The sequence below is a fragment of the Hyla sarda genome, chromosome 5 (assembly GCF_029499605.1).
Source record: "Hyla sarda isolate aHylSar1 chromosome 5, aHylSar1.hap1, whole genome shotgun sequence".
Lineage (NCBI taxonomy): Eukaryota > Metazoa > Chordata > Amphibia > Anura > Hylidae > Hyla > Hyla sarda.
Window position 1 is genome coordinate 304,000,388 of NC_079193.1, and position 21,097 is coordinate 304,021,484.

The 21,097-nt window shown below is 42.5% G+C and overlaps 1 protein-coding gene across 3 annotated transcripts in view; it reads right to left on the reverse strand.

The window, feature by feature from the left end:
* C5H8orf34 (chromosome 5 C8orf34 homolog) overlaps nt 1-21,097 on the reverse strand; it is a 355,582-nt gene that overhangs the window by 25,581 nt on the left and 308,904 nt on the right. For 2 of the 3 annotated variants that reach the window (XM_056522121.1, XM_056522120.1), the window contains exons 13-14: nt 7,873-7,966; nt 7,317-7,376 (exon numbers count right to left, since the gene is read on the reverse strand). In XM_056522121.1, the coding sequence (XP_056378096.1) occupies nt 7,339-7,376; nt 7,873-7,966 (132 nt within the window). In that variant the 3' untranslated portion in view covers nt 7,317-7,338. The remainder of the gene's footprint in view (nt 1-7,316; nt 7,377-7,872; nt 7,967-21,097) is intronic. The other variant, XM_056522122.1, reaches the window with a different exon arrangement.

The window sequence follows — 21,097 nt, forward strand, 5'->3', positions numbered from 1 at the left end:
CAGCATGAGGAGACCATATAACGGCTCAATCATACAGCGTGGAGGTGGTGGCAGCTTGAAGAGAACATATATTGGCTGAATGACACAGAATAGAGGTGGCGGCAGCATGAGGAGAACATATGATGGCAGAATGAGACAGCCTGGAGGTGGCAGCATCAGGAGTCCTGAAAGTGACCTGCTGACAGACTGGTGCGGTGGGTGGCAAAACCAGTACCGAGTGATGAAGGTGGGTGAAAAAAGGAAAACTTGGCATCAGATGTGTGGCATCAGGCGGGTGACAGGATCAGAATAGTAGCTGAGGCAGGTAGGCAGAACAAAACGGTCTCTTTTGTAAAAGAGTTCGTGTGAACAAGTAAGGATATGCATTTCGTAAAACTTAACTTAATAATAATGATAATATGCTTAGGATAAAATATATGGCCCCCATTTTTTTTTTTTTTTTATTAAACCAAAGGAAAGGTGTGCTAAAAACGCCATGTGCTACCTACACCACCAAGTATTGATGTGATGCAAAGACCTCTAAAAGGTGGAAGGGAATAACGTATGGTCCACTGTAATGGGTCGGGGTAAACACTTCCCTCTATGGCCTTACTTTCGTAGTATTAATTCCCTTCTTGGCAAGTGTTACTCACCCTAAAAAGAGCGGCCCCACACAGGAACCTTTACCTATTTCCACCTACAAACACTGCCATTTCCCAGGGTTTTTAGGTGGAAATAGGGATTGGTTCCTGTGTGGGGCTGCCCTTTTTAAGACGAGTAACACTTTCCTTGAAAAGGCGGAAGGGAACAACGTATTGTCCATTGTAGCAGGTGGGGGTAAAAACTTCCCTTATAAGGCCCTACTCTCACCCTATTAATTCCATTCTTGGCAAGTGTTAGTCACCCTAAAAAGGGCCGCCCCACACAGGAAACTCTTTCTATTTCCACCTAAAAACCATGGGAAATGGCAGTGTTTGTAGGGAGAAATAGGGAGAGGTTCCTGTGTGGGCCACCCTTTTAGGGGCGAGTAACACTTGCAAAGTAGGGAATTAATAATGCAAGAGTAGGGCCTTATAATAGGAAGTTTTTACCCCCACCGGTTACAATGGATCATACGTTGTTGACTTCCACCTTTTAGAGGTGTTTGCATTACATCAATACTTGCTGGTGTAGGTGGCACATGGTGTTTTTTGCACACCTTTCCTTTTGTTTGATTTCAAAAAACATTTTGAGTACGTATATTTTATCCTAAGAAAAGTTAAGTTTTAGCTAATGCATATCCTCAATACTTACTTGTGGTCTGCTGGCGAGGAATGCCTAACTGGGGAGCAGCACCTTAAACATGTTTTGCACTATCCATATTTGTGAAATGTTGGTGTGGCACTATGGTCAATCTACTCTAATGCATCAGGCATTGGTGGGTGGAAATCCTGGCTGATCCATGCCTGATTGATCTTCACAAAGGTCAGTCTCTCCAATTTTTTTGTGGACTGACGAGTTCTTCTTGGGGTTACTATGTCCCCCGCCGCACTAAACACCTGCTCTGATGGCACACTACTGGCTGGGCAAGACAGCTTTTCCAGGGTAAACTCTGCTAGTTCCGGCCACAAATCAAGTTTGGCTGGCCAGAAGTCCAGCGGATCTTCAAGGTGTGTTGGCATGGTCATGTCAAGGTGTGCCATCACCTGCTGGTTCAGGTTCTGCTCCAGGTCTACCTGCTGCTGATGAGTTGCTTCACTATGCAGGTGAAGAAAGCTACTCATCAGCGACTGTAGACTCAGGCTGCTGCTGATGGAGCTGGTACTGCTCCTGCCACCCCAACCCTCCCTAGCAGCCATGGCAGTGGAAGGTGAGTGCAGAGGGCCCCCCTGAGTCAGACTTGCGAGAGGATGGACAATGGCGCAGATAGGCATCGGCCAACTGACTACGTAGGATGTCCCTGTAGTAGGTCAGTTTGTCCTCCCTCTCGGGGGGTGTAAAAAAGGCCTCCATTTTGTGCCGGTAGTGAGGGTCCAATAAGGTGGAGAGCTAGTAGTCATCCCGCTGCCGAATGGTGACAATTCGGCGGTCACTACGCAAGCAAGTGAGCATGCATCGTGCCATTTATGCAAGTGATTCGGAGGGACTTCCTGCCTCCATCTCAACTGCATATTGCCACAGTGTGTCTGGGTTCTCTGTCTCTCCTTCCTCAAAACCCTCTAGCTTCTATAGCTGCTCCTGCTCCTCCTCTCCTGTCAGATGACTAGAAAAACCGCTCAACTCGCGAAACCTAAATTGTGCTCCACTGGGCCCCTCCCACTCTTCCTCCTCCTGTGGGCTGTAAAGGACATATATTGTCCCTCGCAGTAGTTACAGCTCCACACGTCGGTGCTGTCATGCACTTTGGTACACACTGACAGGCTCAAGGACTGGCCCACCTTCTGTTACACAAAATTGTGCAAGGCTGGTACTGCCTTCTTTGCAAAGAAATGACGGCTTGGCACTCTCCACCTCAGCCCAAGCGATCAGTTCTCTGAAAGGTGCAGAGTCCACCACTTGAAAAGGAAGGAACTGCAGCATCAGCAACTTGGACAGGAGCACATTCAGCTTCTGCGCCGTTGGATGAGTGGGCGCATACTGTTGTCTCTTGGACATGGCTTCGCAGATGGATTGCTGGTGGAATGACTGACTAAGTAGGAGGAGCAGGAGCATCTGGAGCGACAGAAGATGGGTATGACACACTGCTCCCTTAGGTTGTGGAGGTGGAGCCTTGGCTGACTGAAACAGGGAGTGGCATGCCACTGGGTGATGCAGCAGGCTGGACCACTACATCGGAGCCATGGTTCTCCCAGGCCGCTTCATGGTTACGCTGCATATGTTGACGCAGGGCCACACTTCACCTTCTGCCGACACATCTTGCATGTGCATCTTAACCTCCTCCGGATGCTTGATGAAAAACTGCAACAGTCCGCATTGATTGACTGCTACTGCCGCCGACTCCAGGAACCCCTGTTCCACTACCTCCCTGGAAGGTAGTCTTCCATTAAGCAGGTGGTCTAGCCCGGGCACGTTTGGCTCCAGACTTTACACTTCTGCCACCATGCTGACTGCCAACCATGCTACCACCTTGCTGGCTCAGCTGCTGCCTCACGGGCAACCTGCAACCCTTTTATCCTGATTATGATGAAGCCCCTTCTGCACCCGGCTCCCAATTGCGCTTGGCTTCATCATCATCATCGAGTTGTGTCTGCACGTCACTGATGTCCTCCTCAGGTTCCTCAACAGTTTCTGCTTCAGGAGCCTGAATGCTCGCAACACCACCTCCCATGCCACTCTCTTCATCACTATTGGCCTGCCTAGGAAGCGGCGGATGTCTACTCCAATTTTTGGCTGGGCAGTAGCTGCTTACTGTCCTCTAGATCGTCCCCACTGAATAGTGGAGCTGAACCCTCAGTATAAGATACTTCTGTGAGGGTGGGAACAGCATAGGACAGAGGCCATGGGAGGACAGGGACTTCTCCTGGGCCATTCCAACTGAGGGTTGTGTCTGAGAAACCCACTGACTGTTGACATGGGGTGTCAGATGTCTCTTGTGATGAAGTGGGTGACAGTGTTCACTAATCGATGACAGCAGATGGGTTGCTGGTTGAGACACACCCGCTAACTGATACCGGGAGCTCAGGCCTCTCGCTGCGACTCCTGCTGCCACTCGCCGCTAGTCTGCTACAAACTCTACCTGATGAATTAAGGCCTCCGCCACTCCTCTGTGCATGTCCTGGCACTTCTCTGCCTGACATACTTAGTGTGTATATGAGGGGAGTACAATACACTCCACTACGCTTAAAAAAGTATTTGTGTATAACACCAGCCGGTAAATACTTTTGCCTGGCCTTTCACAGTATCTAGGCCCTTAAGACTTTAACAGGAACAAAATAGTACACCACTTAGATGTACGTATGTGGTAATCACTTATGACGGGAGAAAAATGCGCTACAGTATGCTTAAAACAGTATTTGTGCACAACACCAGCAGTACACACCAGTACTGCAGCACACAGTCAACATTCAAAATTGTATTGCACTCTCTCAATCTCACTCCTTTCCCTATCATTGCTTCTAGGCAGGATTTGTGCTTGAGCTGAATCACTGCTGCTCTTCTGTGCAACACACTGTTCTCTGTCCCTCTCTGTAATAGAACACTGTAGACAGTGACTGGGAGGTGAATCGCTACAGTAAGAATACTTTTCTGTGAAAAACACACTGCTCTCTGTCCCACTCTGTGCAACAGAACGCTGACTTGACTAGGAGGTGAATCACTGCTGGAAAAAAGCTTTTCTGTGCAACACACAGCACTGTCTGTCCCTATCTATCTCTCTGCAGTGAAAGGCTGAAGTGGCTGGCCACTATATGGCTGCCGATTATATAGGGCTGTGACATCCCAGGGGTGGCTGTCTGCTGATAGGCTGCATGCTGCATGTGATTCAGGTTCATCCCGCCTACCCTTGTTGCCGCCTTCCCAGGATTCCTTGCACCCATGTTCTCACATGTGGATCCACCATTTTAGATGCCCTGGAGCCTGGACCACAGTAAATGGAGTTTACTGCGTGATAGTATCGCAGCGATATTCGCATTCATTGTAAATCAAATTTTTCCTGAAATTCGTAATGGATTCAGATTTGTCAGATTTGATTCGCTCATCCCTACATACAAGTGTAAAATTCTTCACCATCCCTGGGGGCAACAATGTCCCCCGGGGATGACGAGGATACAGATTTTACCATATATAACACATTAACAAGCGTTACATATGGTAAAATCAAATAATTGGTTTCCTAACTGTCATGATAAGGATGGCACTGCTGGGAAATGATCTTTACAGAAAACCCTTGGCTTAGTTTTAGCCCTAGTGGCAAGAATGGAAACTGCTAAATTATCTTAAAATATAGATAGCAAAATGGAAAATGTGAAAAACATAACCAAAATATTTTTTTAAATATAGTTGACATAAACTTTTCATCATGTTCTAATGATATAGTCAGTTTGAGGGGTGCATGAGATTAGGGATAAAGTCTGTTTCATCATCTCCTTGGCCACCACACATTGGTTGTATGTAAATCCCATTTTGTTCAGCTGATTTCTGGAGGTCATAAACCCTTAGTCCTTGAATTTAAAGGGGCACTCCACTCTTACACATCTTATCCCCTATCCAAAAGGATAGAGGATATGATGTCTGATCGTGGGGGGTTTGGCTGCTGGGAACCCTGTGATGTGTAAACCAAATGTGTAAACCAAAAGGCGCAAATAAACCCTGCTTGGGTCTTTTTTGCGCCTTTTTCTAGACACAAAAAACTGTCTAAAGACAATGATAAATGTCGGCCTATGTCTTCTTCTATTAAGTCTCACAGCTCTGTAAGGCCTGTTAGCACTTTCTCTTACAACTTTAAACTAATTTGTATTTTCAGACTTATGCCTATGATTTTTTAGAAAGTCAAATCACAAGTTGATTCTGTATTTTGATCTTCAATATTTAGAAATTCTATGTTTTTTCTCTAAATGGGTACTCCGCTGCTCAGCGCTTCGAATGCTGGAGCCGGCGCCAGGAACTTGTCATAGCCCCGCCTCCTCATAACGTCATGCCCCACGCCCTCACTGCAAGTCTATGAGAGGGGGCGTGACAAACGCTGAGCAGCGGAGTACCCCTTTAAAATGATTTACTTTCATTAGCATGAGACATTTATAGCTATTACACAAACACTGTTTTGTTTCATATTGGTGTGTTTATTACAAAGTAAAAAATAAAAAGTGTGCTACAAAGTTTGGTGAATTTATCATTTTTGCAGGGATTTTATACCCTTTAATGGATGATGGCATTTTTTCCAGCTGCAGGTTTAGATTTCACTGTTATTGAATAGCAAAAAGATGAAGTTCGTCCTATTTCTACAAATCTATGGCAGGTGGTGGATAATGTTTATTTTTTTCATTATTTTTGTTCCAAGTTCATAAATTATAAATGCCTGGCTCCCAGAATAGATGATCACAAAAAGAGTGTTGTATGGTAACTCCAAGTACAAGACGATAATTTATGCCAGGTGACATATTTATCAGAGAGCTGTTACATAAGCATGACAAAAGCTGACTGGATAGACGCTGGCCTGGCATCTTTGAACTATTGCTCTGACTACAATACACACATTCTAATTCCAGGTGGATCCTATTACTAAATAATTATACTTGATTTGTTGTAATTCCTGTATTTACATGCCACCTGCACCAGTACTGAATTATGCTTCCCTCTAATACTTCAGTACAAAAGATGATCAGAAATATTTACCAAATGTCTAAGACTTTCTACAGTGTGTATAATGCTAAGAAATTTCCTGATCACTTATACTGAAATACAAAAACTAAGGGTTCATGCCAATAGTTCATATCTGTGCCAATACGTGAAGCCAGTACAGCGCCATTAAACTTTGTATGTCCAGACATATTATATTCTAGAACCGCTGATGTGAGGTCGGAATACTGAATGAAGATGAGATCCCTTAGCAGTATTAAAGGGGTTGTCTGGTAAAGCACAACTTACCCCATATCCACAGGATAGGGGATAAGTGTCTGAGTGCTCCAGTGGACCCCCCGCATCTCCTGCCCGGCACCCTGGCTCTCCTCATGCATGGAGCAGCCACCACTCCATGCCCGGAGCTGTTTGGATCACTGCATGAAGCAGTGATCAACACGCCCCCTGCATGCATCTCTATGAGAGAGCCAGAGATACACAAGTGTTGTATGTCCAGCGTAACTCCAGGTAACTTTTTTCTTTGGGCCTAGTAAATGAAGTGAAGGGCATTTCTACAGTTTTTTTTTAATTTACTGAACATATTAAAGTATTAAAACTCAGATTAAAAATCTATTAGAAACTGATAAGGGGAATAGAATACACAAGTGTGGACAAAGACTTAAAGGGGTTATCCTGGAATAGAAAAACACAGCTAATGTTTTTCAAAAACAGTTCCACGTTTGTCTCCAGGTTGTTTGTGGTTTTACAACTTGGCTCCATTCACTTTTATGGAACTGAGCTGCAGAACCACACCCAACCTGGAGACAGACAGGGAGCAGTTTTTAAAAGAAAGTAGCTCTGTTTTTCTATTTCTGGATAACCCCTTTAAACATATCCAGCATGCACTAAGTGTTGTTGTGGATATTTTCCTAAACAGAAATAAAATATCTTTGTTGCTGTATTGCTGTACCTGTAATATACAGTACCCTCTATAACCCATTTTGATGCCTCCACTGCTGAAGAAACACTAAAGTATTTCTTTCCTATTCCCCATGGAATTAAAGTCCCATTAGTCTCACACCTACCTATAGTAAATTTCCATTAGTCCTACATCCAATGTTCAGTAATTCCAGATAGTCCAACATCTGTGCAAAAAAGTCCCAATATAACTGGTTAAAATAGTTGATTTAGAAAAGTATATCACATGCCATTGTGTGATTAAAAGAGTATTCCAGCTATACCATTTTTTATTTTTTTAATGGATTTGGGGTAATTTAAAAATAAAAATTAACAAACTGACTTTTTCAAATCCTCTGCGCAGGGTATTTGCTGCTCATCGTTGCTCATCATGATGCCGAATCCCCATCAATGGGGATTCGGCATCATCGGAATAGAAGCTGTAGGAGATCAGGGCAGATGAGTATGTTTTGTTTTGTTTTTAGAAGACCACAACTCTATTATAAAAAAAAGAAAAAAAAAGGAGTATTGCTGAAATACCTCTTTAATGTTGTATGCCTTAATTTCTCTTGAAAGTGTGCCTTTGAGAATGGAAGACATTGCTGAGAGAATGGGCCTTGAGATTTTGAATTTGAACATGAAAGATGGATTATCATACCTGCATACAAATATATGAAGGCTTACGTTTTTCTTTATCTGTCTCCACACCTTCACTGTCTGTGTCACTTGGAAGAGTCCAAGGTTGACGAGAACCTTGCAGGTGTTCATAAGATTCCTCCTGTAAAAGAAAGAAAAAGCAAATAATAATGTGAATTCTGGAACAAATCCCACACATGAAATAAAAAGGTGTACATACTGTATGTATTTTGTATGTCATTTTATACTCCAAAATTCTATAAGAAGTCAATGTTTTAGAACATAGCTATAAAGAACTGACTGTCCAACTGCAAACCTCAACACTGTAGTGTACATCGTCTTGGCATTAACCAAAAGTTTCTCTATAACTAGGTTACTTGGGTAGTATACAGTGTGAGAAGGTGAAAGGCATCGTGGTGGATGGGAGATATGTGTCACCAAGGCTCCTGGCTTTGGTGAAGTAAGAGCTGATATTCATTCAGTCTGACACTGTGGCCGTAGTTTAGCTGGAAGGCCAATCTGGGACAGCTCTTTCTGGGAATGACCAAGTGCAGGGTGGGGGTCATTCCCCACAATCCAGGCCGCCTTTTGTTGGCCTTAAAGCCAACCTGTTTCACTAGCTGAAAGGGATTTGCTAGTTGCAGCACACAGTGCCAGAGAGAGAGCTGAGAGTGGAGTTCTTCCCTACGTTTACTCCAAGGTTGGAAGCTGGTGAGCAGCTGGCCTGGAGGCCTTGAAAAGACTTGCTTGATGCCGCATGGCATGGTCTGAGGTGTGAACAAACACCTAAGGAATACAGGTGGACTTTTGTTACGTTTTCTTTTGTTCTGCATTTATAGACTGTTGGCTGTGTGACAAGTGTGAATAAAACACTGAACTTTGATTTGGAAAATACTGCTTCCTTGCCTCTATACTGCAACCGCACCTATTTGCAAGAGTGAGTCATCAAAACAGATATAGTTTGGATAAGGTTGCAAGGCTGGCTTTTATGGAACTTGACTGTTACTTATCAGTTTTCTTTCAAAAATCTAATCTAATGATAGAAGAGAATGACATTACTCAATCTTACTGGGACCAAGGCGCTCTTCTTCATATACAGAACCTCAGCAATAATCTCACACAAAGTCATGCCTCATAAGCATCAATTATAGCAAGTTCTCATGCAGCCTGAACAACAAGACATTGGGGCGGTCTCATGACAGAGGCAGTGCTCTAATCAGGCAAGTTAGGCAGCTGCCTAAGGCCTCATGTTTGTTAAATGGTAAACAACACTTTGCTGTGGTACACTTCGAACATGTCCTTTTTAATTGCACTGAGCCATAATGGTGACAAATTGTGGTGTATAATGAATTTTCTAACAGTATGATATTTATTCCTTGCAGTAGTAATATGTCATTCTTTTGTGGAGGTATTATTTTACATTTGTAAACCTGAACCGAATATGCATCTCAAACATTCACTGGTTCAGGAAGAGAGTGCACAATACTGTGCTTTTTCTTTGGTGTTGCCAACCCAGGCTTCAGCACTGACTTATGTTATAATCTTATATGTGCCCTGTTACTGCTCGTAATCAGTGCTGCAGCCATCTCGTGGCCTGCATATTTTTCTTAAAGGGGTACTACGGTGAAAACATAATTTTTTTTTAAATCAACTGGTGCAAGAAAGTTAAACAGATTTGTAAATTACTTCTAGAGCTGCATATGTCCTGAGCAGTATATGTTTGCTATGGGGATTTTCTCCTACTCTGGACAGTTCTTAAAATGGACAGAGATGTCAGCAGAGAGCACTGTGCTTGTGATTCAGCAGAGAGCTCTGTGTTCCATAAAGAAAATAATTTCCTCTGTAGTATTCAGCAGCTAATAAGTACTGGAAGGATTAAGATTTTTTAAAAGAATAAAATAAGTAATTTACAAATCTGTTTAACTTTCTGGCACCAGTTCATTAAAAAAAAAAAAAAAGTTTCACCGGAGTACCCATTTAATTATGAGTTTCAGTGAGGGTCTTATGTTCAAGTTTCCCCTAAGGCCTCACAAAGTCTAGAGCTGACTCTGTCCGTTGGTTTCTCTCCGGTGGTTTCTCTGCCTCACCAGCCTTGATTGATAGACATCTTACTCTTTGGGTATAGGAGAAGATTTGTTCTTCAAAATTGCAAGGCAGGCAAAAGCCACTGGAGACTGTTCTGCTGACTTATGGTTCAGGCAGCATGAAAGACAACAGGTTCCCTTTAAGGAGATCAAGTCCTATTTCTAGGGACTATTGGTCTAAAACATCCTACTGCCTGGTCTTACAGTGTGGTGTCTTTGTGAGACTGAAAGTCAGTGTTAATGTGTGGGCAAACGTAACAGTATGCAGATGTTGGCACCGAAATGCGACTACCACAACAGGTCTTCGACTATGTTCACATCGTGTATAGGCTCAAACATATGCCTAATTTACAAGCAATATAAACACTAAATTCTCATATGATTTTTGTTGTCTTTTAGAGTAATTTTTCTGCATGTCTTTGTTTGACCAAGTGTATTTTTGGGGTGTTCTTTTCATGCGTTTTATGCATATCAGGTCTATGTTTGAAAATGTAAAGTGTTTCAAAGTTTTCACGTTTTGGGTATGTAAAACTGCCAAAAAAGTGTGATGCACTTATTTCTATGGCTGATATAATTACAGACATAAAATTAAACTACATGAGGGGTGTGGTTTGGCACGCTAGAAGATGGCCGCATGTCTCTAGAGATCCTGGAGGGCCATTAGCTAACAGGGCATAATCGGACTGCTATGGGCGTCAGACACCGTAACAAAAGGAAGGACAAAGCTCCGCTGTGACTCTCACCATATCTCACGCCATTATGGCATATTTTCAGGCCTCAAACAGCCACTGGCAAGTACCCTCTCCTCTAGACACAAGCAGTCACAGCTCTTTCCGCTCCCAGTGATGAGCGCTGCTGCTGCTTCCAGCATGGTGGACTGCCCTCCCTCCGTGATCCCCTCAGACCAACCTCTATGTAACTCTCCTCAGGTCTCCTCACAAGCTCAGGCTCTTATGCCTTCCATCCAGACTGTGCTCCATATTCTGCCTCATTCAGTAGATGTCTCTCAGCCACCAGAACCTCACTCTACAGCTGTACCTCATAGGGATGAAATGGTTGCATGTCATAAATCAAGAGAGAAAGAGTCTCCCTCTAAAAAAAGAGACACACAGAGTCTCACTTTATCCAGACCACTATGTCACATAATTCTGGAGCCTCTGTGCTACAATGCTCTTCTGCTGCTCCTTCTCAGCAGGATACAGCTGTGCCCAACTTCAATTGTACCCACTCACTCCTCCACTCACCCTGCTTACTGGTGTGCTAGCCCCCCCCACCACGAAAAAGAAACTCTTTAAAATTCTTCAGAGAGGCCAGTTGCTAGACCGCTCTCGCTCTGGTCACTCCTCATGAGAGGATTCACATAGAGGAGACCGAAGTTCTGGTCATCGACCTCGTACCCTTGCTTCTCCTACTGCTTTATAAGACGATCCAGCATATACTCGTCCACCTGTAGATCCTCATCTCCCTTCTCCTGAGATGGCAGTCAACACTTTAAAAAACCATCCTGAGCTCCAGGCTCTCCTGGCTATCTTACCTACTAATAAAGACATGCTCTCTTTAGTGAACCAACCACTAAACCAGCGTTTCACTGAAGAATTTAGGGCGCATGCCACCGATTATAATCAAAATACAAAAAATTATTTTATTTTGTTAAATACATCAACACAGTATTACATATACACAGATATTTAAAACCAATTAAAAAAAATGTTCTACTACTATGCTCTCTTTAGTGACCAATCTTAAATCTGCTTGGCGAAAAGATTTAGACCCTGTAAAAGCAGAGTTCAAAGCCAACCAACTCAAAAAGTTCATGATCTGGAACACTTTCGCTCTACTATGACCTCTCAAATGGAGGAACTCAGTTTGGCTACTACAATAATACAAACCGCTCAAGCATCTACCATTGATCACCTGGATGATATTGACAACTGTAACCGACGGAACAATATCTGCATAAAAGGACTTCCAGAATCAGTTTCTTAACAAGATCTTTCCGGAGTAGTGCAACGGATCTAACGAAGTACTGGAAAAACCGGCTGATGCCCCTATTGAACTTGATAGAGCTCATAGAGCCTTAAAGGCGGAAAACCCCGACCCGAAGAAACCCTGCAACGTAATATGCAGAGTCCATCATTATACTGATAAGGAAGCCGTAATGCGCAAAGCACGAGATCTCAAGCACTTGACTTACAATGGTGAGGTGATTCAACTATATCCTAACCTCTCATTGTGTACCCTGTGCCTTCTGGCCTCTCTGAAACCTCTGCTACAGACTTTACAGAATGCTCGCAAAGTTTATAGATGGGGTTATCCCTTTTTGCTCATAGCCAGACATGGCACTACAATTGCCACCCTACGTAATCCAAGGGATCTTCCAGCATTTTTGGCTACTTTCAAGTTGCCCCAAATTCCTCTACCTGGTTGGGACTTTCCCTTCCTGCAACCACCCACAACCTCTCTCTGGTACTACAGGCAGTCAAGCTAAACACCAAAGAATGGACACTGCTCCCCCTGCACCTTTGCCTCAAGGACAGAAATGCAAAACCTGACCCTCTTCTTTGTCCGTGCTGTTTGTTCCTGACCTTCTGGACATCATTGATCCCAGCTCCATGAATATTACTTGCTGATGTTGATGTTTTTGAATTACTTGCCTTCCTTTACCGCTGTCCTATTTGATATACCCGTTTTGTCTTCACTGGTTTGTATGAATAGGATATTAGTTCCAGCTTTCATAACGCCCTACTTCATAATCTCATTGGGCCAAATTACTAGGCCCTTGTTTTTTCATTGCCCTTAAAGGGATATTCCAGGCAAAAACTTTATCGGGAGCGTGTGTGTGCAGGAAAAGAGGACAGCCGCAGAGATCGGAACATTGGAAGACAGGTAAGATAATATAATTTTATGTGATTTATTATTAATACATAATGTAATGTTGAATGAATGAGTAAATGAATGAATGAATGAATGCTGTATGAATGATTGATGTGTTTGATTGTCGGGTGATTTATGTATAACATGTCATGTCACTTGCGTTAACACTGTTACTGTTACCAGGGTGCCTCCAGCTGTTGCAAAGTTACAACACCCACCCAGCATGCCATAACAGCAAAAGGCTGTCTGGGCATGCTGGGAGTTGCAGTTTTGCAACAGCTGGAGGCACACTTTGGCAAACATGTGCAAAGCTTTTTAATTCATTTTCAAATTCCGCTCGCTTTTTTCTGAAATGGATTAGTAGGTCAATGACATGCATAGTACTTGCCGTGGGAACATTTTTTCATTCATAAAACCGCAGACTTAATTGGATAATTGTCGTTTAGAATGTTTGGGAATGCATTCGTTATTTTGCTATTCGTATTATCGTGGCTATTCGGGAATGTTCAAAATATGTTTTCGTGCATTCAGATCGGTCCGAATCTCCGAAAAACTGTAAAATTCGGTAAATTAGACATTCGTGCCGAAACAAATTGCGCATGTCTATTAAAGTCTCCCAGTGCTAAATAATCATTATCACTCCTGGCTCCATAGTGCCAATCCTGATGCCAGGACGAAAGGGGTCTCCATAGCATTGCATAGATCGCTCCCCATCACGGTTATAGATTCAGTTACAGATCCTCATGGCTGTTTTATCTTCGCCAACTGTACGCTGGCAGATCAGAATATGACAATAGCCACAATATACGCTCCCAATCATAATCAGGTGTCGTTTCTCTTGCAGACACTTGAGGCCCTAGCCTATTTTGCTGAAGCCCAAATTATACTGAGTGGTGACTTCAATGTCCCCCTTTGCCCTCTTCAGGATACATCATCAGGACACTCTCATATTTCTTATAGTAAGCTCTGTTCTTTGCGAAAGAAACTACACCTGATGCAACTGAGTGACGTGTGGAGGATATTATATGCGGACCATCATGACTACAATTTTTATACCAACCCCTGACAGGTATACACTAGAATTGACTACATTTTCTGCCCACACCATCTATTATCTTTGGTCTCTTCAGCTGATATAGGAGTCATGACATTGTCAGACCCCTCGCCAGTAAAATTCTCCTTTTCTCTCTCTTCTTTCTCCAAGCCCCATGCCACCTGGAGACTTAATGAAAACCATCTCCAGGACTCTCTTTATTTAAAAGAGCTTTAGTCCACAATCGTTGACTTTGCACACGATCATCAGGCGGACCCCACGTTGGGAGACTTTGAAATGTGTTTTACGAGGGGTACTGATTAGACATGGGGCTAGGCTAGAGAAGGAAACTGCAGCAAAATATGCTTCCCTTTTGTCCCAATTGCAACACTTAGAATCCCTTCACAAGCAATCTCAACAAGAGACTACACTCAGAGATCTCATACAAGTTCGCCATGACCTACTAGACCTTATGAATGTCAAATATAAATATTATCACCAACTAACGGGACACACTTTCTATGAATGGCAACAAAGTGGGACACATTTTGGCTAGAGCTCTCAGGAATAAAAAATCTTCCCTGATTGTAGCTTTTGTTCGCTCCCCCTCAGGTACCCTCTCCCATATGACATCTGACATTTTAGATGCCTTTCACCCCTACTATCTCTCCCTTTAAAACGTGCCCCCTCCCACCCAACTCTCTACAGTTTCTCCTCCCCCTTCTTTACAGGATTACATCTCATCCACTGCCCTAACCACTCTTTCGGCTGATAATATTTCCACTCTTGAAGCCCCATTTATACCTGAAGAATTGAAGTTAGCCATCTCTTCTATGCTTGCAGGTAAAAGTCCGGGGCATGACAGGTATACCGCCAAATTTTATAAAACATTGTAGAAAGACCAATCTTCCCATCTCCTTACTGCATTTAATAGTATCTCAGACTCCTCCCACCCTACCACACTCCTTCGCAAGAGCCTTCATCACGGTAATCCCCAAAGATAATAATGATCCGACTCTCTGCTCCAGCTACCATCTGATTTCCTTGTTAAACTCGAACGCAAAGTTGTTTGCCAAATTAATAGCGAACCAATTGTCTGACCTCATGGAATCCCTGATCCACCCTTACCAAGTAAGCTTTGTCTGCAGACAGGAAGCTCGTGACAATACATTACGGACATTCTCGGTTATACATCATGCCCTCCGCAACCAGACTCCGAGCAAGCTTTTGACAGGGTGGATTGGGGTTTCCACCCCTGTTGTACATCCTTTGTATGGAGCATTTGTTCATATATATCTGTAATAACGTAGATATTAGAGGCCTCAATACTCCATCAGGTCACTACAAATGCTCAGTGTTTGCTGATTACCTGCTTTTATTCCTCTCTGCTCCATTGATGACCCTACCCTCCCTTATGTCGTCCATTCAATGTTTTTCATCTTTTAGTAATTATAAACTTAATCCCTCTAAATGTGAAGCATTAAACATTAATCTCCCCTTGTTTGTGGTCCGCACTTTATCCTCCAATTTTCCTTTTACCTGCCATTCTAAATCTCTGAAATACCTAGGCATACAAGTCCCATCTTGGTTGCGAGACACGTATACACTTAACTTCCCTCCATTACTCCAAACCCGATTTAGCTCGGTGGGAGTGCAGAGACTTCTCCTGGCTTGGGAGGATTAACATTATCAAAATGAATGTTTACTCTACCTGTTCTCCTGTACCCCGATACATTTGCCATGCTCCTTTTTCCAAAGTCTCTCTGTGCTCCTATAAAAATTTGTATGGGCTAATGGTCACTCCTGAATAGCCAGAAATGTCCTAATTAGATGGAAACTAGACGGAGGTTTGGTACTACCGGATTGCCTATCTTATTACTTAGCTTCTTTACTAACTATGGTTTTAGATAGCTTTCACAAGTATGAGTCTAAACAGTGGGTACAACTTGAACATATTAGCTCCACCATAGACCCTCGTTCTCTTCTATGGATACCCTCACTCGACTCACCAAATAAACCAGAGAATCCCTTCCTCCTGTAATGGCATCTATTGCTCTTGCCCGATTCTCCTATTTACGACACTTCCCAATCACAGAACCCAATGGTCCGTCGACTCTTGTCTTTGGCAATGTCTCTTTTCCCACAGCTTACTCCTCATTCTCTTTTTTGGGTAGAATTAGGACCCAGGGGACACCCTTCCACTCTTTTCTGACCTCAACAGGAATTAAATCACTTGACGACATCCTCCCTGACGTGATCCATTCACTCTCCTATGTTATTCAGCATGCGCAACTATGTCAGTTCTATGACGTCTCTAAGACCACCCTTAGGCTACATCACCCCCTCACACCGTTTGAATCCATGTGTGTCTCCACATCGCCAGTATCACATCCAATTAGTTCTCTATACAGCTCATTTTTAGACTCCTTTAATGAACACCCACTACCTTTCCGCCTTGGCTGGGAAAGAGCTCTGGGTTGTAACTTCTCGGCAGAGGAATGGCAGATGGCTCTATCTGCTTGTCACAAGTCATCTATATCATGTAAAGCTCAGGAGAAGAACTATAAATAGCTCTCCATTTTTACCCCTCCCTACCGGATGTGTGCTGGTGATGTGGGGCCCCTGGTGGTTCCATTCAACATATTTGGCTAACCTGTCCGACTCTCACCTCCTTCTGGTCTCAGGTCCAAGAAGTGACATATCAAATAACACACATTCGCCTGCAATTAGAACCGAACCCCCTTTTACTATCTTTCTTCCCTTCTCCACTGCTCTTCTGGCTTCCAGAACGGTTATACTGAGACTGTGGAGATCTACTCACCCTCCTACTCTTTTGTCCTGGCTCAAGGAAATAGCTCATCTCCATAAGATGGAAGAACTCCTAGCCGACTCTAAACGAAATGTAGACAAACATTATAGGATCTGGTTCCCATGGCTCCAGTTTATCTCTTCTCCTGATCTTAGGGACTTACATTTCCAAGACCTACCTTCACACCGGTAAGTAGCTCTCTCAGTATTAACTCTCTCTTTTCGCTACCCTAAATCCTCTCCTGTGGCTCGAGAGACGTGGAGGATCTTCGTGGTGAGTTCATCTTGTGCTTTATCTGCACTTTCTCTTTGCTTCTATTTTCCTTCTCTTTCCCTTTCTTATTTCCCCCTACCCCTTGCTCCTCCAGTCTCCCACTCTTTTTTCTGTCCCCTCACTTCCTTCCTCCCCCTTCTCCTGTTTTCTGATATGTTTTTGATCCCCATGATGTTTTCTCACATGTTTCAGCACCCCATCTGTATTTTGATATACAATCTGTTTATGTTCTTATGATTCTATACGACTGTTGAACCATGCCTGCTTCTTTTTGTTTGGTTAGTTGTGGTGGATGACTATTTTGACGCTTCTTATTGTTAATATTGTACCTGATATACCTTCAATAAATCATATACTTAAATTAAAAAAAATTAAACAACATGTGAACTGTCATAAAATGAACTAAAAAAGTTAACTGTGTGCGAACACAGCCTTACAGAGGGCCGGTAGGGCAAGTATATGAATGTGTATTTATTTATATTGGAATTTCAGATGATCAGAATTTTACAATAATATTGCCACCAGCGCTGTTTTAAGGACAGTGGAAAGACCCTATCTTCTGCACAACTATAAGTACTAGTCCCTGTATTTAGTACTACTGATAAGACACACTAGAAATGATGTGAATAGTTTGCGCTGAAAGGGACTTTATTATGTATAGTAAATGGTGTGTTGATATACTTGTTAGAACGTACCTGCAATGAAATGGTGATCCTCAGTATTGTTGTAGAGGGCGAGATGATCAAGCACTGATGTCCACACAAGAAGCTAAATCCCTCACCCTATGTACAGAGTGGAGCCCGAGGTCGGGCTCCGCTCTGTACAGAGTGTGAGGGATTTACTATACATAATCAAGTCCCTTTCAGCGCAAATTATTCATTATAATTTCCAGAATTTTACAATAAATGAACACTTCATTCAGATATGCAATAAAAAGGGTAGAATACAAAAGGAGAATAAAGTACAATACCACTTTTTTGGAAAGATTTACCTCATGTATCACATGAGACATTCCTGTGGCATTCAACCAAAGGTTGCAATTTGGTGGTAAAATAGGGCACGAGTCGGAGCCAGGTAACATCTCACAGATGACAATTTGCATGTTTTTAGGGCCTTGGAACATTTGCCTGTGTGTGTTCTACTTAATCTTTAAATGAGATCTTGGCATATGCTCTAAGAAATAATTACATTTATTTTATCTCAGCTGGAAGGCGCGGAGGAGTTGATCCAGGAATTCTGCATTTCAAACCCCAAGCTAACATGATAGCTACATTTTTATGCAAATCGAATTATAAATAAAAATGTTGCTGCTTCCTGTAGCCGAATGCAATCAGTTCCTAAGTGTTTTTGGATGGCCAAGAAGATAAACTGTATCCCCAGTATGGAATAAGTAAGACAGTATGACAAAACATATATGGTTCAGAGACTGTGGTTTATCAATGCGTCCTGGTTCATTGACAGGTCAGTAACTAAGAAGAAAAAGGAAATGGGAAATGTTTTTGTTCTTTTGATGCTATTCCAGAAATGCAATTATATTTTTTAATTATAGGTAAAAAAAAAAAAAAAAAATAATAAAAAAAAAAAATAAAATATATATATATATATATATATATATATATATATAAAATCATCTATAAATTTAAAGGGAAACTCAAGTAAGAAGGTTATCACATATTCTCTAACTACATAGGAGTCAGGTTGTCAGGTGCACACAGTTCATGCTTAAAGGGGTACTCCGGTGGAAAACTTTTTTTTTTTTTTTTTATGAACTGTTGACAGAAAGTTAAACAGATTTGTAAATTACTTCTATTAATAAATCTTAATCCTTTTGGTACTATTTAGCAGCTGTATGCTACAGATGAAATGCTTTACTTTTTTTTATTTCTTTTTTGTGCTTTCCACAGTGCTCTCTGCTGACACCTCTGTCCGTTTCAGGAACTGTCCAGAGTAGTATAGGTGTTTGCTATGGGGATTTTTTTGGACAGTTCCTGATACAGGCATCAGGTGTCAGCAGAGAGCACTGTGGACAACACAAAAAAGAAATAAAAAAAATAAAAAATAAAGAATTTCCTCTGTAGCAAACAGCTGCTAAAAAGTACTGAAAGGATTAAGATTTTTTAATAGAAGTAATTTACAAATCTGTTTAACTTTCTGGCACCAGTTCATTTAAAAAAAAAAAAGTTTTCCACCGGAGTACCCCTTTAAGTTCAGATAAGCTACAACCACTGGAGGAAAGATTGAAAAAAATGTCATACTTAAGTCTTCATTTAATACTGGTTTAAAGGAAGGGAAAAAACAAAACCATATGAGGTGGCTATGAATGGTCCTCAAGTTACATGAAAAGGTTGTGTTCTCTGATTACCAAAAATAGCAATGGAAATAAACCACAGGACTTTTCTCAAGCAATCTAGTACAGATAGCATGAAATATTGAAATGTTTTGAGAAAGGCATGTAGGCCCTTAAACAACTGTTTATGAAATTCTGAGGCAGTATTCCAAAGTGGTAAAGGTCTTAAAGGGGTTGTCAGGGCAAAAGCATGTGCTCCGGGGTTGGGGTTGTATTTAAATATAAACATAATATACACACCCCTTCTGGTTCCCTGCAATTATCATGCAGACATTCCTGGTCTTCCACTGGTCTCCATTTCGTGTGTTGTCCCGTCACCACAAAACCTGCCCACTCAACCGGTGAAGTAATTGCCAATATCATTTGTCTGCACCAGGTCCGGGCTGTCCAGGCATGCTGGGGGTTGCAGTTTTGCAACTGCTGGAGGTACCCTGATTGGGAAACACTGGTCTACTCTAATATCTCTCAAAGCAGTAGTCTATTGTACACAACTAATTGAAGTAATGTCATTAAAGGGGTTATACACTGCTAGACATGTTATCCCCTATCCAAAGGATCTTTGCCATGGCACCCCAGTAATCTGGTCCATGGAGTGAACTCCGCTCTGTGCCAGATGACTGGCGAACACAGCCACCACGCTCCCTCCATTCATGTCTATGGGAGGAGGCGTGATGGTGGTGTACTAGCCATCACGCCTCCTCCGATAGACATAAATGGAGGGGGTGTGGCATGACATCACAATCACAGAAGCACTAGGCTTCTGTGACCGTAACGCCACAGTGCCGGAGCAGGGACCTCCATGATCTCTGGGCCATCACTGTGGCGTTACGGTCACAGAAGCCTAGCGCTTCCGTGATCATGATGTCATGCCACGCCCCCTCCATTCGTGTTTAATGGAGGGGGCATGATGACTAGTAAATAGCCATCACACCTCCTCCCATAGACATGAATGGAGGAGGCATGGCGGCTGTGTTCGCCAGTCATCCAGCACTGCACGGAGTTCGCTCCGTGCACCGGATGACTGGGGTGCCACGGCAAAGATCCTTTGGATAGGGGATAACATGTCTAGCAGTGTAGTACCCCTTTAATGACATTACTACAATTAGTTGTGTACAATAAGGAGGTGTTATCCCCTATCCTTTGGATAGGGGATAACATGCATAGGGGTGGAATACCCCTTTAACATCTACAGTTACTCTATTATAACCTTCTTTTATATAATAAACCTGATTTTTTTCCCCCGAGTCATTTTATGTAACCTCTTGAAATGGTTGTTTTATAAAACTAATTTGATACGTTTCATCTTGTAGCTTTAAGTTATTTCACAAGATTTGACAATTCAGATATGGATATGACTGGGGAAAAATACATGTTTTAAATTATCTAGTGCTATAAAATTATACAGATTTGTGAATTACATCTATTTAAAAATCTTAATCCTTCCAGTACTTATCAGGTACTTTATACTACAGAGGAAGTTGTGTAGTTCTTTCCAGTCTGACCACAGTGCTCTCTGCTGACACCTCTTTCTATGTTAGGAACTGTCATGGACAGAGGTGTCAGCAGAGATCACTGCGGTCAGACAGAAAAAAAACTACCCAACTTCTTCTGGAGCATACAGCTGCTGATAAGTACTCGAAGGGTTAAGATTTTTAAATAGAAGATATTTACCAGGTTCTATAATTTTCTCGCACCGGTTGATGTGGAAAACTTCCTCCGGAGTACCCCTTTAAAGTGTTTTTTGCTTTAGCTGCATTGTCTTTCCATTTGGAAACTGAACAGTCATAGCTACCAGATCTGTCATTTCCAATAAGTCGCCCAGTATACAGACGGCAGACATCGTTTCACGCCTT